This window comes from Vicugna pacos, chromosome 23 (assembly GCF_048564905.1).
Source record: "Vicugna pacos chromosome 23, VicPac4, whole genome shotgun sequence".
Taxonomy (NCBI): domain Eukaryota; kingdom Metazoa; phylum Chordata; class Mammalia; order Artiodactyla; family Camelidae; genus Vicugna; species Vicugna pacos.
Window position 1 is genome coordinate 38,664,401 of NC_133009.1, and position 26,768 is coordinate 38,691,168.

At 38.6% G+C, this 26,768-nt stretch overlaps 1 protein-coding gene across 4 annotated transcripts in view; it reads right to left on the reverse strand.

Annotated features, from left to right (window-relative positions):
• The window catches only part of KDM5B (lysine demethylase 5B), a 65,762-nt gene that overhangs the window by 22,597 nt on the left and 16,397 nt on the right, over positions 1 to 26,768 (reverse strand). For 3 of the 4 annotated variants that reach the window (XM_031674778.2, XM_072948872.1, XM_072948871.1), the window contains exons 2-14: positions 21,401 to 21,478; positions 19,934 to 20,056; positions 19,010 to 19,180; positions 16,158 to 16,292; positions 14,143 to 14,239; positions 12,489 to 12,598; positions 10,649 to 10,807; positions 10,071 to 10,190; positions 8,339 to 8,497; positions 5,296 to 5,477; positions 3,816 to 3,978; positions 1,486 to 1,605; positions 259 to 453 (exon numbers count right to left, since the gene is read on the reverse strand). In XM_031674778.2, coding sequence (XP_031530638.1) covers positions 259 to 453; positions 1,486 to 1,605; positions 3,816 to 3,978; positions 5,296 to 5,477; positions 8,339 to 8,497; positions 10,071 to 10,190; positions 10,649 to 10,807; positions 12,489 to 12,598; positions 14,143 to 14,239; positions 16,158 to 16,292; positions 19,010 to 19,180; positions 19,934 to 20,056; positions 21,401 to 21,478 — 1,812 coding nt within the window. Of the gene's footprint in view, positions 1 to 258; positions 454 to 1,485; positions 1,606 to 3,815; positions 3,979 to 5,295; positions 5,478 to 8,338; positions 8,498 to 10,070; positions 10,191 to 10,648; positions 10,808 to 12,488; positions 12,599 to 14,142; positions 14,240 to 16,157; positions 16,293 to 19,009; positions 19,181 to 19,933; positions 20,057 to 21,400; positions 21,479 to 21,623; positions 21,666 to 26,768 lie in introns of those variants that run through there. The other variant, XM_072948870.1, reaches the window with a different exon arrangement.

Below are 26,768 nucleotides of genomic sequence, written 5' to 3' on the forward strand. Positions count from 1 at the left end.
CAAAACATCTGAACAGACACTTCACCAAAGAGAAACATACACAGGTAGCAAATAAATACATGATAAGATGATCAATACATCATTAGCCATTATAGAGAAATGGAAATTAAAAGCACAATGAGACATCAATATACATCTATCAGAATGATCTTAAAGGAAATCAGACGAAGAAAAGTCTCCTTAAAATGGTATCAAGGTGCGTAAGAACTTTACTAAGTAATATCCAATGACACACAGCTGGGGTTCCGAAAACCTTACCAATTTTCGGACAGTTTCTCTTAAAGCCTTCTCATCCTCAATCATAATTGCCATGTCCTTCTGAACAGTTGAAGCCACCACGACATCCAGCACGTCCGCCTTGGAAGCCATCTTGCAAATCATCTCGTCGTGGGAGAACACGCAGTAGCGGTGCAGCAGGCGGTAGTGCTCCACGCACTGTCGGCCCAAGGGCAGCTGCACCAGAGGACAGGAGGACACATGACATTCACCTCTCCCCTTCCTGCTTCCAGACATTCTGACCTTTACTACCAGGTCACCAAGTAGCACATCCTGGGTCACCACCCATGTCATAGACCAATCTTAAAACTAGACCCTAAAAGACCTCAGATCTTTTAAAATCTTTACATCTCAAAGATCTGGTATATTAGGTGTCTTAATTAAGAAGTGGTTTAACAACCCAATATATTAACAATGTATTAATGTCTACAACAATGTGGAATCTAATTAGAAATACAAATTTACATATATCCTCAAACAACTGTATTGAACTGGTGTTGTACCTACTTCAGGGAACAATGCTGCTCTAAAAACTATACAACTGAAAATAACTATACAGGAAGTGCTATTAAGAACAGCACTTATGCTCTACACTGGAATTTGACACAACATTGTAAAATGACTATAACTCAATAAAAAAAAAAAGTTAAAATAAAAAAAGAACCAGCCCAACAAATGACTATATCACAAATTGTTATTTTTCAAAAATAATTAAGCATAATCAGTCACACTGCTCTCATTTGAATATTATAATTCATTTTGTAAGGGCAAAAATATTTTTATATTTCTAATAATTAAAAAACAGTAATTTAAAATATTTTATCCCATATTTTTGGATTTCTGTTTTTGTAAATACTTTATAATGTGTATAATGTATTGGTACAGTGAAACATCTATATACTTTAAACTGCTGTGTTGTGGATAATTTAAGCATGCGCTGCATAAAGTATAGTCTTAAGACTGAAACTGTTTATCAGTCTGCAATGAGATACAAAACATAAATCAACAGCCTCTTATCCGTGGGTCCTGGTTCATGATGTGGGGGTCAGTGCCTTCTCTTGTTGTGGAAGGCACACAACTGGCAGACCTGCCATTTGAGCAGCAATTGGTTTAAACAACTACACACATGACAGTTTATAAAGCATTATATACCATTTCTGCAGGAAAAACAATAAACGTGAAAAGGCTCACTAAGTCATAATTACGTACCCAGTCAACAGTGCAGAAGTTAACGGCCTCAGCAAAATTAAAACCTTGATTGAAACCGCTGTGGTAGGCTCTTGGAAACGTAATCACAAACTCCCCAGCACACTGATTAGTTCGGTAAACCTAAGACAGAAATTGGAGATTTTTAGTAAGATTCTCACAAAGGATAATCTGGACATAGACTATCAGATGATTCTCCAGAAAAGGGAGCTTTCTGCCAATTCAGTGTGAGCCAGGAAAAAAAAATATGGCTGAATACCATCCAGAGATACTCCCTTCTGCCACAAGGTGGAGTGGTGCCCCCTACTTCCAGGGTTGATCAGCATCTCGGCAGAAAACACAGCTTATGCTACAGAAATCTGGCTTACATCCAGGATTTCTAAATATAGTTACAACCAAGAATATACTAATATTATTACATCACAACAGGATCACTTACCACCAGTTAAAGAAATTCCAGTCTATTCCAAGGATCTCATTTCATACATAACTCTTCTTGTTTGGACCTCAAACTTACCTCAAACTTACCTCCCACTTTTTTTTTTTTTTTTACTCCCCTTTACCCACTACTACCCTCACACCCAAAACACATCAATGCTGCTCCATGGACAAAATCCTCAGACTAAACTAATTACTACATAATCGTAATATTAGACATCTTTTCAACATGTATCTCTCCATCAGTGGTTCTCCAAAATGCAGTTCCCAGACCAACAGGAACAATAACAATCTGGAACTCACTGGAAATGCAAATTCTCAAGCACCATCCAGGCCAAAAGGACGTGAAACTCCAGGGTGAGTTTCTGTCATGCCCTTCCAGGTGAGAAGACCACTAGCCACGTGAGCATAGTCCCTCCTATCAGGATGACCTGCTCCTTCCCCAGCTCTTGGCCACACACGTGCTCTGTCAGAGCTCCAAGTCCTTGTCCAAATGCCATTATGAGCCCTTTCTGATTCTCTGCAGTTAATGGGTCAGCATCTAAGTTGACACCACCCTTCCATTATCTGTGTAAGTGTTGTCTTCCCCCTTAAACTTGAGTCCCTGAATGCATGGGCTCACCCATCTACCTCCAGCATCTAGCCCCACGTGGTTTCCTCAATTACTGAAGAACAGGGCAGAGTCTCATGTAAAGCCAGCGACTCCTAACAAGTCAGAAAGGCTCCTCAGCGTGAGAGGGGACATCAATACAGTGAACACCAAGGAGGTGGTGGTGATACTTGGTGGTTTTGGTTACTGGTCCTTATTTTCTAAACTTTGGTCTGTGAAAAATTTATGATCCCTCAAAGAAAGTCCTCTCCATCTGCCCCTGATTTATTATCCTGTGAACCCAAAAGCATAAAATGTAGGTCACAAGATCAAGAATTTCCTTTAACACTGTGAATGTATCCTCTACATTTGGTTTAGCTAACATGGACTCTTCAGCTTCATACATCTCCAACTGGCCTCCCAAAATGTCTTCAGATTATCCTCCAAAAGGAAGTCAGTACGCAAAAATGTCACTTTGTAGAGAAACCTCAGAGGAAAAAGCACCAACAGCACCTTTTAATCTAGTCTGGGAACCCTGAAATCCAAGCTCAAGACCTTGAAATAAATTTTCTTTTTGGGGGGGTGGGGTATGTATGTGTGTATGTTTGTATGTATGCAGAGGTACTGGGGATAAAACCCAGGACCTGGTGCATACCAAGCACACACTCTATCACTGAGCTATACCCTCCCCACAAACTTCCTCTTAAAATAAGCTTAATTAGAGATGGGGGAAAGGGTGATGTAACTAAGATCCACCAAACATCTCACGTCAGCTCACCATTCAAAAATCAAGATAAAGTAGATTCAATAAATTATTTCTAAAGTAGGGACAGAACACGAAGGATTCTGACACTGAAGAGTTTAATTAAAACAGAACCTACCCATTTTCACGGTAAACACATTTATACTAACACTTATTTTTTAAAGTTTTTGTTTTGTTGCACAGAAGGAATGACATTATAAATAAAAATTATAGTTTAGAAATAGTTACTAACAGTGATGACTGCACAACCTGTGACAAACTCACAGTAACTGAACCAGACACCAGCAGGGGGAGAGAGAAAGCACTGCTCTCACTACTGCGAAGTACGGCTGCTCGGGAATCCAGTCATTAGCTGCAACAAATCAGCTTTTACGGCATCTGAGGATCCGGTCCCCCGGCTCAATGTAGTACTGTACCAAATGACAGCAAACAGCCGTTTCTACGCATAACCACACATCAGCTTCATAAAAGAGTGAGCAACAGAGAAGAAGGGAAGTGGGGAGCTAAGCTAAGCCTGGGTGGCAGGATTGACCCAAAACATACTGGCACTTGATGAGTCATCAGGGTATTGGGGTTCATGATCGTGACGAGCTGGTGGAGGAGGTCGGGCTGGGAGATGAAGAGCTCCGGGGCCAGCCTCTTCATCACTGTCTCCAGCTGCTCGGCGGCGTACCCTGGGACTCCATACCAGGTCTTCGGCTCACCCCTGAGATAGATGGTAAAAGTAGGTCAACCTCAAAAAGCATGTAAGCATGAAACTTCAGTAGCCTCTTCAACTCATACACAAAATCAATCAGCAAATAGTAATGTAAACAAGATAGCTGACCAGTTCGTTTTTCAGACCCTGCTTTGTAAGACAACATTCAAACTGAAGAAGTATCACCAAAAATGTGTCCTGAACATATGCAACACATTTTCCCTCTTCAAGTACAAAGTTTACATGGGACTCCCCATCTATCCTCCCTCCCACTATAGTGAACCTTCAGGAAATGCAGACGGTTACAATTTCTGAGAATGTAAGGGTTTCCTACAGCAACTGACGAGGGGTGGCAGCTCTCCTCTTCCCTTCCCAGGTCCACTCCCAAAGATGAGATTAAATCAGACTCTGGTAAGGCCATTAGCATCTGTACAGAGCTCTTATTCTTCAAAGAACTTTAAACTGTTAACCAATTAATCTGTGACACATCCCTATGAGGTGTGGTAAACACAACCTTCACTTCACAGCTGGGAGCAACTAACTGCCTCGGGAAGTAGAACCAACGCTCTACACAGACACTACAACGCCAACTCCCTCTCTCCTGTGGTACCTCGTCAGAATCCTTGTGTGGGGACTTAAATGAGTTACAGATCTTCAAGTATTTCTGTACTTAGAAAAGCGGGCTTGGGGTGGGGATAGGTGTGCGCGTGCGTGTGTGCAGGAAACAGACGTGAAAGAAGAAATGGCTTTGGTTGAAGAGTTTAAAAAGTAAAAAGTCCAAATATGTCTCCCTCCCTCCCCCGCCACACACATACGGACGAGGCCCACTCTACTACGCACAGTGATGCCAGCATTAGTCACAATGTCAGGAGCCACGGGCCCAAGGACCAGGAGGAACTACAGGGCCCACACTCCACCCTCACCCAAAGGGCTATCTGAGCTGCCACTGCCATCAAACAGGAATGGGGTTTCCACAGTGAAAGCAACACTCTGTGCTGTCTAATATTCCTGTGATTAAATAAAAGACTTGACAACTGGAGAAAAGCTGTCTTCTCCCCAGCAGCATGTATGTTACACTTGAAAAATTGTGAGCAACTTTAGGGTTTCATGGGTTTCCTAAGGATTTTTAAGAATCTTTGTCTTAACTTGTTAAGAGGCTTATTCTAACAGTAGTAAAAGAGAAAAACAACAACAACAAAAAAAACCTAAGAAAAAAAATAGCTCCTTACTCTTCACACACAGTTAAGAGTTAAGACACATCAGAGATGGAAAGGTAAGTTTTCCGACCCAGCTTGCAGTGTTTGCAGGTTGTGTGGAAGTTCTCACCAGTGCAGGTAGTTGATGGAATAGCTCCAGTGGTCTTCAATGTGCCAGCAGAAGGAAGAAAAGCACATTCCCACGTACAACCAAGGGAGTTTCATGCCGCATATGTCAGCAGTAATGTGAGCAAGGACAGACTGCTCCATCACTGGCATGTTGTTCAAATTCCAGCCACTATCAAGATATTCCTGAAAATACGGAGATAAAGTATAAACGTTTATTAGCTCTATTATGCTAACATTTTGGAATTCAGATTGTTTCAAAAAGCTGACTGAAAACAGTCTCCTTCAAAATCAAAAAAAAAAAATGGGGAGGGAGGAGAAGCCACTACAAGTACTTCTTGGATGTCCACAAATTACTTCTGTCCAGCTTTGAGCTTTATATAAATGGACTCAGGCATTATGTTTGCCTCTTTGGTGGGGGGCTGGCGGGGTGCTACAGAAGAGTACACACAGCATGACTCCATTTCTCAAGTTCAAAAATAGGCAAACTGAACAATGAAAATCAGAAAGGGACAGTTAAAAAAAAAAATCCCTTCTAAAATCACACCCCCAAAAAATAAAACTTAGGAATAAACCTGACCAAAGAGGTGAAAGACTTATATGCTGAGAACTATAAAACAGTGATAAAGAAAACATCAGAGAAATGGAAAGCTATCCCACGATCCTGGATTGAAAGAATTTAATATCGTTAAAGTGGACTTTTACTTCCATTTCCGTACTTCCCAAAGCAATCTACAGATTTCATGCAATCCCATCACATTACACACGACATTCTTCAAAGACCTGGAACAAATAACACCAAAATCTACATGGAATCACAGAAGACCCAGAACTGCCAAAGCAATCCTGAGGAAAAAGAGTAAAGCTTGAGTGATAACCCTCCCAGACTCCAGACAACACTACAGAGCTACAGTACTCAAAACAGCATGGTATTGGTACAAAAACAGACATAGGGATCAATGGAACAGAACAGAGAGCCCAGAAATAAACCTACACACCTACAGTCAATTAATCTTTGTCAAAGGAGGCAAGAGTATACAATGCCAAAAAAAAACACAAAACACTACAGTCTCTTTGGCAAGTGGTATTGGGAAAGCTGTACAGCTGCATGTGAATCAGTGAAGCTGAAACACTCCTTCACACCACACACAGACTCAACATGGTTTAAAGACTTTAATACAAAACTCTTGTAAGAAAAACATTCTCTGACATAAATCACAGCAATGTTTCTTAGGTCTCTCAAGACAAAAGAAATAAAAGCAAAAATAAACAAATGGAACCTAATCAAACTTGTAAGCTTTTCACAGCAAAGGAAATGATAAACAAAACAAGACAGCCTATGGACTGGGAGAAAACAGTTGTAAACAATATGAATGACAAGGGCTTAATTTCCAAAATATACAAACAGCTTATACAGCTAAATAACAAAAACAACAACAACAACAAAAAACCCAATCAAAAAATGGAAAGAAGATCTCAATAACCATTTCTCCAATGAAGACATAAGAACGACCAATAAGCACATGAAAAAATGTGCAATATCGCTACATATCAGAGAAATGCAAACCAAAAACTATGATGAGGTTATCACCTCACGCCAGTCAGACTGGCCATCATTAAAAAGTCCATAAACAATAAATGCTGGAGAAGGTGTGAAGAAAAGAGAACCTTCCTACATTGTGGGTGGGAACATAAATTTGTGCAGCCTCTATGGAAAACAGTATAGAGATTCCTTAAAAAAAACCTAAAAAAGAGTTGCCATGTGATCCAGCAATCCCACTCCTGGGCATGTATCTGGAGAAAACAATTTGGAAAGACACAAGCACCCCAGTGTTCACAGCAGCACAATATACAACATAGCCAAGACATGGAAGCAGCCTAAATATCCATCAACAGATGACTGGATAAAGAAGCTGTGGTATATACATAAGATGGAGTACTACTCAGCCATAAAGAAGAATGAAATAATGCCATTTACAGCAACATGGATGGACCTAGAGATTGTCATACTAAGCTAAGTCAGACAGAGAAAGACAAGTATCACATGATATCACCTATACATGGAATCTAAAAAATGTTACAAATGAACCTACTTACAAAACAGAAACAGACTCAGAGACACAGAAAACAAATTCATGGTTAGGAGTGGGGGAGGAATAAATTAGGAGTTTGGGATTAGCAGATACAAGCCTTCATGGAAAATAATACGAAAAAGAATATACAGATACGTATGTATAAGTGAATCACTATGTTGTACACCAGATACTAATACAAGATTGTAAATCAATTGTATTTCAATTAAAAAAAAAGAACTAAAAAAAATAGGCTAACAGGGCAATGGAGTTGCAAGTCAGGACAGCTGGTCATCCTGAGAGAGGGGGACAGCGGCTGCCCTGAGACAGGAATGAAGGAGACAGGACAAAAGGGGGGCCCTTCTGGGGTCCTGGTCACACCCTCATCCTATTTCTTGTTCTAGGACTGGTTACATGGTTGTTTTCATTTTGTGGAAATTCATCAAGCTGCATACATATGATTGTGTACTGACTATGTACTCCTCTGTGTGTATGCTAGATTTCAAAAAAGTTTACCCCAAAATATCCCACTTCTTACCACGACAGGAATAGAAACCTCCCTGGGAGTTTGCTAGTATCAAAAATAACAGACTCATAGACACTGAAGTTCAAAGATAAATACGTATGGCCCCGATCTCTAAGACTTTCTTCAGAAGGAGAAACCAAAATTACAGAATCTGAAGGCAAAGGGACGTTAAGTAATTCTCCCATATCATATAGCTGGGACTAGAATTCTTCTGTGGGTTCTTTCTACTTTTCTTGAAATCATCAAAAATCTCGCAATTAAGGATTTGCTGAAGGTCATAAATTTAGTTCAAGTCAACCAAACAGAAGTTCGCTTAATAGTCAAGTCCCAAGCTGCATGTACTTTTTTGTAGTGAGGCTGCTATTAATGCAGTATTACGCCCTCTGGGTCAACAGTAGGCTGAACCATCAGCTTTAAAAGCGCCTCTCCCTCTAAGTGTAAGTGCCTACCTCTTCCTCAGGTGAAAGCTTGACTTTCCCATCTCGGACGGGGAAGCCACTGCCGAACTCCTTTGAAGCGATATCAGCTCCATATTCCACTGTGACATCCTCCTCAATGGTGCTCACCAGTCGCCAAAATTCTTTCTCAACCAGTTCTGTGGGAACCATCTGGAAACAAAACAATGAGGAAGAGAAAAAAATGAATTTTCTCAGACACAAGCTGCTAAGTGACAGGAATCACAGGATAGCAGCCTGAGGAAAGCTGTGTCCACAGTGTCCCACAATTGGCCCCCAGTGGCTCAGACATGAACGTTACCTTCTAAAAGGAATTCTACAAAAGATTAAGAACTGACGAAGAATTCACGTTCCACTGTCAACAACCTGGCCACTACTGTAAACTCAAAGAAAGTGAAATGCTGAGATTTAAGAACTGCAGCAGGGGAGGATATAGCTTAAGTGGTACAGAGCACATGCCTAGCATGCACGAGGCCCTGGGTTCAATCCCCAGTACCTCCATTAAAAAAAAATAATAATTAAAAAACAAAACAAAACTGCAGATGCTTTTCTGTTTGGAGAAATCTAATACACAACTTGTTGACTGCTGCATAGTAATAATAGCTAGCTGTGCCTGAATGATGCTTTAACCTCTGAGGTGCACTCGAACACATCACCTGAATCCATCCTTTCACTCTCTGCACCAGACCTGGCTGAGGGTGATGTGGGGCAGGCACCCATGATGGAAAGCTGGGGTACGGTGACTCTGCAGGGGCAGCTCTAGAGTAAAGATACCAGGCTGAGTGCTGGGGACCTGGTATTAACCTGATGTGAGGCCAGAGGCCTGTCCCTCCAAGTCCTCATCCTTTAAGCAAAATAAAAAAACCAACCACAGACAGAAGAGGCACCAGGACTGGTTAAGTGAACATATAGGGAAATAAGATGTTAACACATGAGGGGTCAAAAGAACTGAAAATTCAAATGGAATGTAACTTGAATTTAGAAGACTGCTAAATAATAACTTAATGGTTAATGTTAGCGATGTTAGAGGAAAGCAGGTTCACTCATACACTGCTGGACTCCCATAAATGATACAGCTATCAAATGAGGAAAAAAAATGGATGAATACTCTCATCTGACCTCAGTAGTCATCCTAAGAAAATAATACAATTAAAGAGATGCTGACAACATTTCCTGTAGCACTTCGTTAGTAGTGAGAAAAACCACAGCTTAAGTATCCAGAACTATGGAAGGAAATATTTAATTTTGGTGTACTCAATTGATGGACTATTAAATACTGAATAAAGCATGCTTATGCTTCTAAGTGAAAAAAAATTTTTAAATGGACTCATCCTGAAGTTTACAGGGCTAATTTCTGATAACATAACAATACATAAATGTGACCCCAATGCACAGCACACTAATTGGCACGTAGGAGTCATTCAATAAATTTCGTGACATATTCATTACGTTTGTTGAGCTGAAAGGACTGCTGGTGATTTCCTTTATTGGTATTCTGTTACTGTTGCTGTATGACTTGTGTCGGAAAGCCATTCTTTAGAGAAATAAACGGAAAACTGAAATTCATTTTAAAGTATTGTGGAATTTTAATACTATGAAACAAATTAAATGTTTCATTGTGCATGATAATGACTACCGGAGATAGGCACCAACTCAAATGTCTTCAGATACACCTTTTCCTCAAAGTTATTAAACTCCTAAATCAAAGCTGTATGTGTGTACATACATGGACTGGCATGTTGAAGTAATCAGATTTGAACGCATCTGCCATTTCCCCAAATGTACGGAGGGTATAGTCCCTGGCTGCCTGCTCAAAGCCGAATGCCTCTTGTGGCTTATTGCACTCCTGTCAAAAAACAAAGAAAGAAAGAAAAAAATATTTACATCTATACACACACACACTTATTTACATTTCATATACATATGTATGAAAAAAGCAGATTACTAAAATTACTTATGCAGTGTGTTTCCATTTGTCTGCACCAATATACATCAAAATATTATGGGCAGTTATCTACGGATTGTGAAATTGTATCTCTACAAATTGTTCAGTTATTTCTTTGCAAAGAGCATGCAATTTTTTTTAAATGAAATTTTAAAAATTGTTGTTATTAAAAATGCTTTTTGCCTCTTAACTCGCCACAGAGCCGTGCAGCTCACTTCCAAGACCGCTTCCTATTCAGGCCCAGTCCGGTCTTTGTCAAGAGCCTCATTATCATCAACTGCTCAATCTATATAACCCAAAGGCAGAGAAAAAAAACTCTAAAGGAAATTTCCTAATGCACCTCTGCTATTACTTCTTACCTGAGCCAGACATTTAGGACACCTCCAGTCTCCCTTGGGAACATCGTGGAGAGGCGGGACCAGGCAGAAGGTGTGGTAACTGTCATCGCACCCATCACACAAGAGGAGCCGGTCCTCATCGCTGCCACTGCCACACAAGAGGCAGACGTACAGGTCCACCTGGAGCACGAAAACCAGCACAGACCAAAAGGACATCAGCTACTGTCTGATTTGGTGAAATTCTAAAAAGGAAATGGATCTGAGACATAATCTACTGTCTCCAACCTGCTTCAAATGCAAATACATTATCCTCTATTAGGGACATTTTAAATACAAATGCTTCACTGTCTAAGAGATTTCTTAAGAGAGCTATCTCACGTATTTCCAACTCTAAAGAGTAATCTTCAAGAGTAGAGAGGATTTCTCAACTGTGTGTTTTAATTAAAGTTTGTTACTTCAATATCCCACTTTAGTAGCTTATAGAAAATACTCTTCTAGAAGAATATCATGTTAGGCAATAAATTATCTGCCTACCCGAAAAACAGAACTTATAAAGGAGAAACTCAACTTTGCTATGTTAAAAAGGAAAGGAAACTGTTTAACTAACCACACTGAATTACCACTTTAGGGGGAGGGAAATAGCTCAGTGGTACAGCACATGCTTAGCATGCAAGAGGTCTTGGATTCAATCTCCAGTACTCCACTAATTTAAAATAAAAACTACCACTTTACATTCCAAATAAAGAGTCATAGTTAAGATCCCCAAATACAGTGATAAAAAATACTGTCATTATCTGTCATGGGTTGAACTGTATTTCCCTCAAATTCGTATGTTGAAGTCCTAACCTCCAGTACCATGGAATGTGACTATTTGGAGACAGGGTCTTAAAAAAGAGAAAGCTAAGGTAAAAAGAAGTCATATGGGTGGGCCCACTATGACTGGTGTCCTTACAAGAGGAGACCAGGACATACACACACACACACAGGAAAACCATATGGAGACCCCAGGAGATGACAACCATCTACAAGCCAAGGACAGAGGCCTCAGGGAAAAGTAACACCTTGATCTCATTTGTTGCATCTCATTGCAACACTTTGATCTCAAACTTGTATCTTTCAGAATTGTGGAAAAATTAATTTCTGCTGTTTGAGCCACTCAGTCTGTGGCACCTCATCATGTCACCCTGAGCAGACTAACCCATTATCCAGTGACAGAAAGGACGAATGCAACTGACTAGGGAATCCCACTTTTTCAGCCTTTTTCTTGCAGCAAATAAAAACCTGGGCCCTGCTAGTTTTCTGTCTGCTTTGTTTGTCTGTGTGTTTGGGGGGGGGGCAGGCGGAGATATTTAGGAAGAGAACATTTAAATTCCAAGTTCAAAAGCACTGTTGTCAAACCACTGCCAGGTGCTCAGAAGGGGGACTGAGAAAGAGAACCCCACTTTAAGTTTCCATCTGCATTAACAGTCCCTCCCAGGCCTCCAACTCTGCTAAATCCTCACCTCCTATCCCCCAACTCCTTTCCTTTTCCTTCCTGGCTGGAAAGTTGGAAAACATCAACTTGATTTCCAATCTACTTTCAGCTCACTTGTAAGTGGGCTAGTATTGTATGAACAATTCTATCCAGGATCAAGTGTGCACCAGTATTTGGTGCTGAACTGAATGTCCTCCAGAAAAATGGCTGTCAACGCCCCCAATTGTTACTGCCATCTTCATGACGCATCATATGTTTCCCAGTATGTATCAGTACTACACAAACAAACCACCCTGAAAGGTCTTTCCAGGGTCTCTCAATCAGCAGCCCTAAGTAAGGCACAAAGTATCAACTGGGCAGTAAAAGTGTTTAAGGAAGTCAGCTCACAGCATTGGTGGTTTTCTTAGCTCGACTCTTGGGTTTTTCCTTCTCACTTTCTATAACATACTCTTTCTTCTCAATGGGTTCTTGCTTGACGCTGCTTTTCATGTCTTTCTCTGTAAGAGGCAGTCCAGATTAGTGTCTTCTCTATTATGCTTTCTTCGGCTCCACCCCCCTCCACCTCCCTCCCAACACACACTGGACACAGTTTCCTGCTGTTTCTCATTGCAGCAGCAGCAGCACCCAGCACTACTACGTCAGTGCTGATTACTTTGTGAAAAAGTGCAAACTATCACAGCATTCAAATCTGAAGATGCGAGCAGCTCTGCAGATGTTGCTCAGATCTGTATGCTTTTAAAATAGGAGCTGAAGATATGGTCTTAAGACCTAACTATTAAACAATAAGGTCCTACTGTATAGCACAGGGAACTATATTCGATACCTTGTAATGGCCTATAACGAAAAAGAATATGAACATACATAAGTGAATCACTACGCTGTACACCAGAAACCAATACAACATTGTAAATTGACTACACTTCAACTTAAAAAAAAAAAAAAAAAGGACAGGGTTGAAGGTATAGCTCGGTAGCAGAGTACGTGCTTAGCATGCATGAGGTCCTGGGTTCAATTCCCAGTACTTCCATTAAAAAAAAAGTAAGTAAATAAATAAATAAGCCTAATTACCTCCCTTCTTCAAAACATAAATAAAAATTTAAAAAACAAAGTGAATAAATCTTTGGGGGGAAAAAAAAAAAGAATACAACCTATACTGATGAGAACAAATCCTTCCTGGCCCTGACCATGAGACTGACAGTTCTCCAACAGCGCCTCCTCCACAGTATGGGCCGTGCGCCTCCATGATCTAAGATTACCAACCCCTCTAACTTCCTGGTTCCAAAGGCTGAGAATCTGGGCTACAACACTAGCTATCAACTGATAAGCTATCCTGTGGTAGGTAGGTACTGTGCTAAATGCTTTCCATCAATTATTTTTTAATCCTTTGCAACAACTCTGCTGCAAAGACAAGAAAATTGACATTAAAAGAAGTCAAGAAATACCTCTAAGGTCACACAACTAGTTAGTGGTTGAGCCAGGGTTCAGATCTGCATTTTTAAAAATCCATCTACTTTCTACTATATTGTACTGCCTTTCCACTAACTCACCAATCACTAAGAAAAGCCAATTTTAGTAACTTGTTCATTACTATGTGCCTGCTTATACAGAATTTCTCTCAAGAGAGTGCCAAACCTACCTCTCAGTGACTGACATCAAGCAGTATCCAGACAAGTATCTTGTCAACTAAAACTCAGATGTGGAAAGCATGTCTGCCCGCCAAGCCTGAAACAAACCTATCAGATTGTACAAAGGCACCTCACAAATCACTTCTTCACAATTAATGCTACGGAACAGAATTTCTAAATAGTAACTGAGAAATTCAATCATATTTCTAACATGCATATATTCATCTGTTTCTTTCTCCTACCAGTCACTTACTTATGAGAACAGGATATTGATATATTAAGATTTTATTTCTCAAGGCCCAATCCAGTAACTAGTATGTAAGAGTTGCTCCAATGTTTTCTTAATTAACAGATACATGACTGTTTTTATTTATTTACTCTTTACTGCCTTCCTATTCGTAGATGAACTTTCTTACCATTTTCACACTTTGGAGGCGGACATCCCATTCGACGTCTCAGGTTATGAGTTCTGGCTTCTGTTGTCTCTTCTGGTTCTATTTTAATATTCATGGCCTTAAAAAAAATTGTCATATACATGATTATTTCCTTTAAAAAGAAAGAAATCTTCTAAAATCCAACTGGAACCTCAGGGTGACTATATTCTTACAAAATATCTCTAATCAATAGGACATTGAAAACATACTTCCCTTTCCCCTTAGAGGAGGGATCCCACCCTTAATATTACTACTTAAGGAAGGGACGAGGAATCTTAGCAGTTACGAGTATTTTCCACTTCAACAGGTCAAAAAATAGGGAACCGACAAAGGACAAGGAATGACTCAGGGGAAGTGTCACCACCTGGATTAGGAACAGCCCTTACTTCCTCCCAGCAGCAGCTTCTCAGTTTCTCATCGACTCACCCCTTACACTTTATTCAGGCATCACTGAAACAAATCCTAAACAGTTATAGAAATATTATAATTTAATCAGCCCGTAAGAGTTTGCTGGCTTCTTCTGAAGTTTGACAGTATTCAAAGGAAACTCTGCTTAATTATCTTAGCAAACTGTTACTGCAAACTACTCTTCTGACATTGCTGGGATACGGCTCCCTTCCCACTGAGGGTGCACGACCAGTCTCACGCCCCGCTCTCCACTGAAGTGCTGACACTGACTGGCAAAGCAAAGCCCTGTCTGCTCTGCAACCTGGAGGTGAAGCTATGGAACAGCACTCATCCCTCTGCCCAAGCTCATCCTCGCACATTCAGGACGCCCACTGCTGGCACAGCTTCTTCCAGGCCAACACTGTCACCATGATGTGCCATCAAGACAGACCGAGGTATCCACAGCACTACACATGTCTTACACTTTAAATTTAGAGTTCAAGGTGTGCTCAAATAAGAACTGATTTTTAAAACTACGAAACGAACATGTATATGTATATGCATGACTGGGATATCATTGTGCTGTACACTAGAAACTGACACACTGTAACTGATGGCACTTTCAATTTAAAAAAAAAGAACTGATTTTTAGACGAATAAACTTTAAGCCTGCTTGTAGGCTTCAAATAATCCTATTTTCCTATTCTGAGGCAGTCTCAATTCAGAAAAATGGAGTCACTAAATTTTTCACATCTCCAACTTACCTAAGTGAAAAACAATTCCCTTGTTAACCCATTTCCCCAGAAACCAAAACCGCCAATTTTTTTCATCCTCACCAATAATTACTAAATAACCAAAGATTGTTTAGATGCCAAACTAATGACACAAGGCTTCCCAGCTCTAAACGGTTCCTAATACATTAATCACCGACTGACTGCTATTAAGCCAGGCAGGAACCCCAAACCATCACACCTCTGTGTGGGAACAAAGTAACTGGGAAAATACTCTCCTCCCTTAGCAGGAGAAACCTCTTAGTGCAGAAAGATCTTAAAGCAAGTTGTCTTTCTTACTAGTCTCTCACTCCTCCTATCTCATACATCTCCTGTATATTAAATCCCCTGCCCCCTTGCTGCCTAATTATTTTCTGTCTTAACATAAATGTTTGCCATAGATGCCACACTCCTCTTCAGGAAGTCTAAGAAAAACAGCTTCACTAGCTTGTTTCTAACCTCTCTGTTAAAAAAAAATATATATTTCTTTTCAGCAAAAATCTCCCAACATCACACCTCCCAGCCATACTCCCCAATGAACACTGCCCAGCTTCGTGAGGCCGACCAAATACTATCCCAATGAACATCTAGTCTTCCGAAGGCCTGACCATTAAATCAGCAGCTGGCTGTCCAGGAAGCATAAACCTGGCAGAGTTTGATTCCTTGCCCCTCTGACAGTACAATCCCCCCAAGTGTAAAAGCCAGAATACACACCGCACCCCTCTGTGGGGTTACTGAAGTTCATGCTGTAAAGAGCACGTGCATGAGAGAAATCCAGTGTCAGACAGACATTAGCTCTGGGGCTCGAGAACTCTCTGATCCACCTCCCGAGGCTCTCACCTCCGCTCTCATGCGTTTTGCTCGCCGGGCTGGGGGACACATTTCCGAGGGCTGCACAGACTGCCTCTGGGGAATATCATGGGGTTTGTACTCCTTGTCCTTGGTGTCTGTGGTCAGATTTGGCTTCTGCAGACACTGGAAATAAAACACAATTGTACTGATGAATTTCCCTCCTTTTTGACTTTAAGAGAACTGTACCAGATTTTTTCGGAGTGTATTTTGTAATTATTTATGGAAATACTTAAAAGGCCTGCAATCTTTAAAATCTAAATAAACACAAAGTCCATAGCTACCAATCACACACACACACAGGTGCAATGGCTTGAATTCTTCTCAGCAGGTGAACAGTGCTGCTTTGACTCATTTAACTGTCAATGTCACCAGGTCACAACAGACCACAGCAGGCTTGGGCACTCCCTAGGAGCCAGCTGCAATTATCCCTGCTTGTAAATGTCAATTAATTGAAGGCCCAAATTGTTAGAAAGGCCCCCTTGTATGTTCCCAAAACAGCTTTCCATAATCCTGTAGGTTTGAGCATAACAAGCAACCATCTGTTATTAAAAAGGTATCATTTGAATTGAGAAAACAGGTCATTTAACTATTCTCCCTAATTAGGGCTTTCCTTCACTTTAATATATTCCTAAAAAGTCTAACTCACAAAGCACAGGTTAATGGGCCCACAGCAGTAATTTGGCGGTTCTGATCATACAAGAGTCTCTTTTTTCTTTGATTTCTCTTTAGTTTGATTATAAGCTCACTGAAAAAGGATATTTAATGCCATTACAACAAAGTTAATACCACTGAATCAAATATGAATTTCAAGTAAATACTACTCCTTTATAAAAAGACCTACAAACATCACAAGAAGCATTTTTGAAAGCAAGTTTCAAATCATAACCACACAGTCTCTTTTATCATCTACACTTGGATGAGACACACCGGAATAATAACCTTCTAGAACCCTCAGCTCTGTGGCACCATTACTACCACACAGTCTCACCAACAAGACTGGCTCCTTCCTCTGCAGAAAGAATCCAGAGAATGGGGGAAAGGACAAAAGAAAACACAAAGAAACCACCTAACGAAATCTATTACTAACATTTAAGAAATACTATGTACTATTAAAAATACTATTACAGGGGAGGGTACAGCTCAAGTGGTAGAGCACATGCTTAGCATTCACAAGGTTCTAGGTTCAATCCCCAGTACTCCCTCTAAAAACAAACAAATAAATAAATAAACCTAATTACCTCCCCCCACCCAAAAAAAAAAAGAAAAAATATTGTACATCAACTATACTTTAATTTTTAAAATGATACTGTAAAGTAAATAAAAAAAAATTATAAAGAAACAAAAAAAAAACAATGACATGTTAAGCAGGAGAAAAGTAGGATGTAACATTGTGTATAAGGAATACAGTTCCAATTTGTATGCATGTGTGCCCAAAAATAGCCTTGAAAGAAGAAACAGGTGAGAGGATTAGGAGTGATTTTATTTTCATCATAATTTTTTTTTCAGACTTCCAATGATGCACATGTGTCAGTACCTAGAACACACCTGCACACAGCAGACCCCTCACCAGGCGTCTGTGTTGTAGGCGCAATGTTTGTCAAGAGTGTCTTTAAATACCTAACCCTTTCAGACTATGACGTATAAAAATGCTCAGGTGCTTTTCAACTATGAAATCACAGGCCTCTCTAAGTATATGGGTGAGATGTTTCTAAAATGCTGCAACCCGTAAAGCAGGCAGACTCCTTCCCTCATTCATCTGAGACAGGAAAGTTAAAAGGAGAAAATCTACTGTGGGCGACTGTATCTACATCTGACTACAAAACAGAGGCGTAGAGGTTCCACATACAATGTTCTAAACAATTTCATCCATGGGTTCAGTAAATATTCACACAATATACTTTTTTTAAAAAACCTAACAACCTTCTCAATATTAGATTGGTCACATTCTTCTAGGCTGAAAAGAAAGTCCACCTGGAATCAAGAAGGGAGAAAGAAAAAAAAAATACAATGCTATGAAAATCTATAGGACTTAAGTGCTACAGATGACATTTGTACATGAAGACAGAGGTGTATTTAGCAGTTTACACTCTAAAACTATGTTACTATCTTCCTACCTTTCTACAGCACAGCAACAATTCTTAAAATTATAGGGGTCATTGCTCTAGTGCAGAGTAACTCAAAGGGTGTAAACAATTATGACATTCTTTTTTCTACCAGGGCCTAGAATAAGCAGAAAGTTTTTATAATACTGTTTTGCATGTAATTAAAACAAAAGTTTTATCTCAATAATTTTGCAAATACCATCTCTGTAAGGAAACAAACATGGTTACACAGGAACTATTACAAGAGGGATCCGTTTAGCTATCCAGCATTACCAAGGCCCCTCCTCTCTACCAATACCAACATTCTCTCTGAAAATCAAGTTGGAGATCTCAGCTGGCAAGAGAGCGGGCAGGCAAGTTGTTTCACTTGTTGTACTTTCATGTGACAACCAGGAATATATTTTAAATAGTAAGTGAATTCAAAAGTAGATAATAACTAATAACAAGTAGATAATGACTAACTGCTCATTGTGAGAAAGGGCCATCTGTACTGAAGCAGATTTTAGCTTCTGACAACAAGAGTATTTCCTCTACAACCTTATTCATTCCAAAGACAAGCTTCTTGGTATGGGTGCTCTCAAAACAGAACAGAAATGTTGGAGGAAAAAATCCATAAAACAAAAGTCTTCTAAACAATGTTTTCCACACATACATAATCAAGGCCTTTTCACTCCCCCAAGAAACCATGAACTCATAAACAGGAAAATAAAGCAGGTTAAGGCCAGCCCCGACACTCACCCTCAGACTGTCTCCAGACAAGAATAAGTTGTAGGGGTTGAGAATTCGCTCATAGTGCCCTCTGATGTGTGAGCCCACAGCTTTGCCCGGAGCAAACCCCATCTTGGTAGCAATTTTGGTCCATTTTCTATCCTTGCAAACAACTGCAAATCCACCTTCCTCTGCAACTAACTGTTAAATAAAACAGCAAAAGAAATTAGAAACACCTACATGGAAGTCACTTCTAATACCCTATGCCTAGGTATGACTCCAAGAACAAAATGTTCTTGGCTGTGGTCACCTTTTAAAAATACACTTTCCAAATCAAAAGAAAATATAGATGCACAATTAATTTTAAACTATAAATTTAAAACATTGCTTTTGACAGCATAGTCCATGAACATTTCATACCGCTCCAAAAGCTACATCTCAGTTCCCTAAAGGGAGGTTCCCCTCAGTAAAGATTTTCCATGAGAACGAACTAAACTAACAATGAAATCTCTAATAAAGAAAGGGTCCGAACACTTGGTTCAACAAAATGACCTTTAAAAATCGCCACAAACTAACAAGTAGGAAGAATGGTAGCATGTCTAGTAAAAAGAACACAGGCTTTAAATGAACTTTCAAGTATAGAATTATAGCTCAGTCTCTTCAGCTTGGTCAGTTTGGACACTGGAAGCCTCTGTTGTCTTATCTGTAATAAAATAGAAAGGCGTATCTAATAGGACTGTTACCAAGTTTTCAAATGACCAAAAGAAACGGTGGCAGCAAAGTATTTCACAAGACAAGGCTATCAGACCTCATAAGCAGCCACCAATTACGCACTAAACTGAAAGAAGAATTTCATTTTACGTATTTCAAACACCAAGTTTCTTTTTAAAGCAAAGATCAAATTCATGCTGTCAGAAAATTATTAAGCGAGAACGAGGGTCATTGGGCTTTTACCTTATTAAGCTGGAACAAGTCCAAGATCTTCCTCTCCACGTGTGGAATTTTCAGGGTACTTCCCTGTAATTCCCAGTACTTTGCAATCTGGTCCAAGAAATTTAATTTTACACGAGTTTGAGCCTAAATGACAAAGAATTGAGTTTTAATCTCACCTAGCTTATTATAAAGCTCCCATCTATTACCTATGAATGCAGTATTTTCATTCTTAGAATATTTAACTGCAATACCATTTATGAATTCAAACAGAGAAACTGCCCCCAAAATATACAGATTTGTTAAATAATTATACGTTAACCCAAGAGAAATTTAATTCAGCCCTTACCATGTACCAGGCAAGTAGTAGTTAAAAACACTCAGTTAGCCCCCCTCCCTGGACCCCATAAGCAGGCAGTCTGAAAGGTGCATCATTTAAAGAGTATTATATGTAAGTGTCCCTTTGGTCTTTTTACAATTTGGGTATTTTAAAGGCCTGTTCTCTCCAAGTACAAATTTTCTTATTTCCTCAAACACAAATCTAAAAACAGGTTTATAATAGTAATTCTGTATCAATTTTAATAAGTCCTGATAACCTAAAGATAACAGAAAACCAGAAACTTTCTCAAATGTTATTCCTTTAACAGATTACTGTCACCTACAAGTTATTTTTTTAATTTTCTTTTTTCTTTCCCTTCCTTGTAAAATGTAAGTCAGATAGTTTTAAGAGTTTCATGTTGCACAAGACCAAAATTGAGATAAATATTCAGATATTCCCAACCACATCAAAGTTAATACCCATCTCCCTATCTTTCGAGCTCAACATGAAAACACAGTGAAATACTTGAAAACACATGTACTAGGATGCTACTAGTCCCAACTTCCACAGAATTCTAGTGGCTATATGTTCCATTTAAGTTAAGAATGTTTGCTTTAGCACAGAAAAACAAAACATGGCTCAATACAAAAACGAGATGAGCAAAACACTCATGTAAACACTGTACCTTCATACCACCAACATCCAAGCCTTACTCACCCTGCATGCAGTTTAGGACTTAAGTCACCCAGGGACTAAAAAAGAAACACTACCTCTTCCCTAGGGAATCCCCTGTACTCCTCACTCCTCCTTGGGAAAGTAAAGTGTGTTACTAAATCCAACTGAAAACATGCATTTTGCATACTAGAACTGGGGAATTTTTTCCACTAAATGGTTCTGAAAGCATCTGCTTTTCAAAACTTAAATTCAATTGGTTGTCACCTAGGTTTAGAAGGATTTAAATGCATTTATTAATTAATAGGCTGACAATTATTGACAAAAATCGGTGTTTTTATTGAAATTGGTTTTGCCGCAAAGGCTTACTGCCATTTGTTTCACTGTGATGATCAGTTACCAGCCACATTTCAGCTTCACTAAAACCACTAGATCTGTGACAGTCACTTCAAAGAAGGACCTCTGGAATACAGGCAACCAGACAGTAGTTAACACATTACCTCCAATTCATTCAGCCTCTGGATACGTGGGGTAAAATGCAGTTTGTCAACATCACATGCAAATGGTGGCTGCCAATCCTAGTGGAGAAGCAAAGGCTTTTATTAGAAAAATTTATAATTCTGACACTTAAAAAATGGTTTTACAGTGAAAACCCTAGTTAAGTAAAGCACATGTTATCTCTAACCAGTCAGAATAGAACATAAGGTAGTAGTAGTTTCTAACCTTTTTCCCACCAGAACAGCAGAACATGTATGATTAACTTTCTCCAAATAAATGGCACATCCTGCACACACCCCTCCTCGCATCCTTTCAACCAGCAATGTCACTGAGCCTCAACCTCCACTGAAAAATAACCAATTTACGCAAGAGACTTTGAATCCTCAATTCCATAAGTACCTCTCATTTTACAAAATAGCTATATTAATATCAAATTATCTACAAACTATATTTTAACATACGTAACCTAGTAACATTAAACTTTATCATAAAGTTGAGGATAAGTTCTTTGGCGGGGGGGGGGGGTGACATCCAAAATCAATTTTAAGAATCATCCTTAACATATCTACTGATATAGGATCTTGGAAGAACTGCTAATATAAAGAAACAGACAAGAAGGAGCATGTGTATGAACTGTTGTAAGTAGGAGAAACTGGCAACAAATGTCCACAATAAACGTAGTTAAAGGTATAAAAATTATGCTGTGTTAACAGGTAGAGTTTCAGTTTGGAATAATGAAAAGGTTCTGGAGACAGACAGTGGTGTTTGTACAACATTATAAATGTTACTTAATGTACCCTTAATGTTACTCAGTTGTACCCTTAAATTGGTTACAATGGTATACTTTGTGTTATGTATTAGTTTAATATTTCAACACAATGTTTAAAACGACAAAAAAAAGTATGCTGTTGCATAGCTCTATTTATTGACACTGAAAATTTTCCTCATATATGTTATAGAGGAAAGAAAATCAGGCTCTGCGATAAAAAAAGAAAACACTGGAAGAAAAAAAAACATTGGAAGAAGACAGCAAAAAAGATTAACAGTGGTTTGTCTTTGGGAGGATTATAGGTAACTTTTCTTTTGCTTCCTTATCCATTTTAAATACAATCTGAAACATATTAAATATACTAAATAATGCCTATTAAATAATAAATTATTTCAGACTAAGAGAACAAGTTAATACAAATGCTGGTACATCTGTAAACAGTAACCACATACTCAGCAGCTGGAATAAGGAATATCTAGATGCTCTAAATATGGAAACACAGCCAATACTGGATGAGTAAGAAACTAAAATATGTAAATTTGTGTTAACAGTATTTAACAAAATATGTAGGTTAACAAAAAGATTTTGGTTTTGTGACAGTCTTGAGTGAAAATGCCCACCCTCTAGCAATGCCTGATTAAATATGTTAAAGAGTTGATTAAATTTTACCACAATTTTTTTGAAAATGGAAAAAATGACATTATAAATCAGTACAAAGCTATTTACTACCATCCCCCAAAGAGGAAGAAAAAGAAAAAGGAAAAAGAAAAAATGGCAGTACTGTTTTAAGAAGTCAATTACAGATAAGCCTTCAAGTGTTCAATGCTGTTATACCATCTCTTCAACAAAGACCATGGCTCATGTTTAAATGTCAGTTAGAGATCTACTATATTGCCAATAAACTTAAAAAACACTACCTACTTCATCCTGGGTCAGAAAGATTAAAGTGATTTTGTTTACCTTGATAACTAAAGATAAAGAAATCAATGTGTTTAATTATACAGAACCCAACTCAGCAGAAGGAAATCATACTGCTTAATATCCTACAGCAGGCTAATAGGAAGACTATTGCTCAGAGTTTTGCTAACACTTTATAAATGCTGCAGGCTTTCTGAAATGAAGTGATCTGGGTTGAAGGTTAGACCAAAAATATATCAAAGATAACATGTCAGAATATACAAGTAAATGATTAACATACTGTCCAAGTAATCTGAAATTTTTATAGATTAAGATTTATAGGTAATGTAAAATATCCTCCAATGAATCAAATATGCCTTCTAGCCCCAAAACACAATGATACAGAAGTGGACTCTGAAGTCTGTATACTAAAGTTTTACAAACTAAGGTGAGTTGTGCCTTTGTATGTATGTATGTATGCGTCTGTCTATGTGCGTTGTATATTTACACTTGTTTTAGCCTGAAGATTTTTTCAAATAAAATGAATCCTAAAGGAAAACAGTACACATCTGTCACTAAGAAAGTTCACAGATTGGGTATAATATGTCTAAAACTAAAACTATTTCAGAAGATCATTCCTTCCTGAAACAGATCACTGCAAACTTTGTTTCCCCTTCTGGTTACAAAGAATGAGAGAAAATGGGATAAATGTCATTCAGTTTGAGACTTTCATTGTCAGCTACAAAGCTCTACTTCAATAAAAGAATTACATATTACTGGCAATGCTCACTGTCATATTACAACAAAGATGTCCTTGGCAAAGTCTGGCCTCATTGGGCCATGACTTTTACATATGGAAAAAGCCATCAGAGAAGGAAAGAGCCTCTAAGAAGTGAAAATTTCCAAACAAGAGTCGAATTCTCAAATTAAGGAGTCAAACAATGAAAATCTCCATTTGGAAACATGGTTGTGATTTCTAGTTTGACACTTAAGTCTCTAAAAGGAGTATCGTGTAATCTAACCAAAATTTTTAGCCTCTACTAATACAATGGCTCATAAAATCATTTTTTTCTAACATAAAAACAGCATTTCCAAACCACCTGGGTATGGACTGCAGGAGTTCCATATAATCTCCCTCTTGAAATTCATTTTAATTTCCTTTAAAAACTTTAAAATGGTTTTATTTCAACCCTTTCAAAATAAAAGTACAGCTATATTATTTAAAAGCACAATTATTTTCCTGAGCATTAAAAATATATTCCTTGGGAAGGCAGCTAAGGAGGAAATCAAAGCTTCAAAATCCTCAGAGGCCTGAAAAACATCAAGTAAACATTTTCCTTAGTCCCAACGCTAACCTAGCAACAATAACTTTTAGCACATTTAACTGAGAAAAAATGTCTAAAATGATAAAATTGGCCAGTACAAGAATAACTTTCACAGGGTACTAAAGATTTTTCAAAACACCACGAAAATTTGCCTGTAAATGATCCACTATTAGAACCCACATACTTAATGTATTAGCATACCTGTTTTAATCCTTCTAGAGAATGACACCACTTTGAGATCTAATAATCAGTAAAATAAGAAAGTATACTCTCTACAGGGGCTAGCTACTACGTAAGTTGGTTCTCTGACTCCCTGCAGACAAAACCAATTAAAAAAATCAGTGTCAAAAGCACATTCCAGTTAGTTTACAAAGAATAACATTAATTAAGGTCCAAAGCATTTTTCTAATTGCGTATGTTCTACCAAACCCAGTCATCACTGAATAAATGCACTCACGGGATTTTAATCCAATGCCACCAGAGTTAAACTCAGTGTTCTCAATGCAGATTCTTAAAGTTTATATGTTATCAAAATTAACACAAAACTGTAGTGCAAATTTTAAGAATCCAAAGAATTTATCTTAGCATTTTAAGGCAAGTTAGAAAAGCCTTCTGTTGAGTATATAATTTGTCAACCTTAATAAAGATTTCAGTAACACATATATGAAACACTAAAAGACTACTGTCTCATCAATTTAATGACTTTATGTCAGTACGGCGTCTTTAATGCACCAGCACAAATGCAAGAGGTGATTCGAGGCACCGCATAACCATTGTAAGTCCCCATTTTTAAACTGTAGAACAGAGTTACTATTTATGAACCCCTCGTGGGGTCCAATGCCACTCACAATGACACTAATGGGTGTCTATCAGGAAAGCGCTCTGTAACACAAAGGGCTTCAATTCGGTCTTCCCAACACAAAGTGTGTTAGATACTGCTGCGGCTTCTCCCCTGCTCCTTACTTCCCTCAGGGCAGGCCTGGTACCCAGCAGCTTAATTAGCCACCCATTTGTTCAACGTTTAAAGATCTCCAGTCCTCAGTGAGTCACTGGTAAAAAAAAAAAAAAAACATTTTGAAGGTTTTCTTTTTTTAGACCAAACCACACTTTTATACCTTAAATCTGAGGCTCAAACTATAAATAGAATTGAATGTATATGGATTTTTCTCGGAAGGTTCACAGTTTTCACCAGGGTCTCAAAGGGGTCTATAACCAGAAAAGGTACTGGCATTCATTAAAAAAAATTTGTGCCTTGGCAGGGGGGAGGGTATAGCTCAGTGGTATAGAGCGTGTGCTTAGCACACATGAAGTCCTGGGTTCAATCCGCAGTTACTTCCATTCAAAAAAACAAAACAAAACACCTAATTACCCCTCCCAAAAAACCCAAAATTTTGTGCCTTCAAGTTCTTATCTCAGTACCCCAACCCACATTCTTTCAATCCCTTCTCCTTTTATTTAATCAAGCACAATAATAACGAATAAGACATTTGTTCCTCAGAATGTCAACAGGCAATTAGGACAGAAAAGAAGAGCAACGCACTGAAAGTCGGAAGACCAGAGTTTGCATTTTGGTTCTTTACCCCTTGAAGAATCCCAACTTTTCCATCGGAAAAGTACAAACAATACCTACCCTTAGGACTAGGGTGAGAACAGAAATTACAAATACAAAGGTTTTTAAAAATTAAAAAGCAAAAATAATAAGTATTACATTACATTCAGTTCTGATCACTGAAATACAATTTTTTTCTAGCAAGAAGTCAAAGCAACCTCAACTTTCAAGGAGCATCTGGCCTCTGATCTCTACCTTTAAGGAACCTACCCTTCCAGACTGACTCCAGTTCATATCTAACTGCCAACTAGCACTTTTCATCACAGTAGTTTCTACATAGGTGAAAGGGCACCCCTAAATATAGCAAATACTTTAGAATAACCATAAACAAATAAAACCTTTAAAAAAGAAAGCAATATTAAAAAGGAAATAACAGTATATTGAGAACAGAAAAGAACTTTTTATTATAACTTGCATCCTGGCTTTTTAAAGATAGTTATATATGTTTTGCATTAAATCCTTCTGTATATTCACTATTTTATACATTCAACTCAATAAAGAAAGTCATAGCAATCAATGTATATGAAGTAAAAAAAAGTGGGGGGGGCTCCTCTATATCATCCTCATCTGTCATTTCTTCACTGCTCAGGTTTAAACCACAGTGATGTCACTGCCTTCTCCTGTACAGTGAAACAGACGTTAAAGAGGGGAGGCTCTGAGTCACATTGTCTGGGTTCAAATCCTAACTCTACTGTGTGGCTCTGATATACGTTAATTTCCCTGCACCTTAGATACAAGTAAATAGAGGAAACCATGAGGCTTAAATGAAG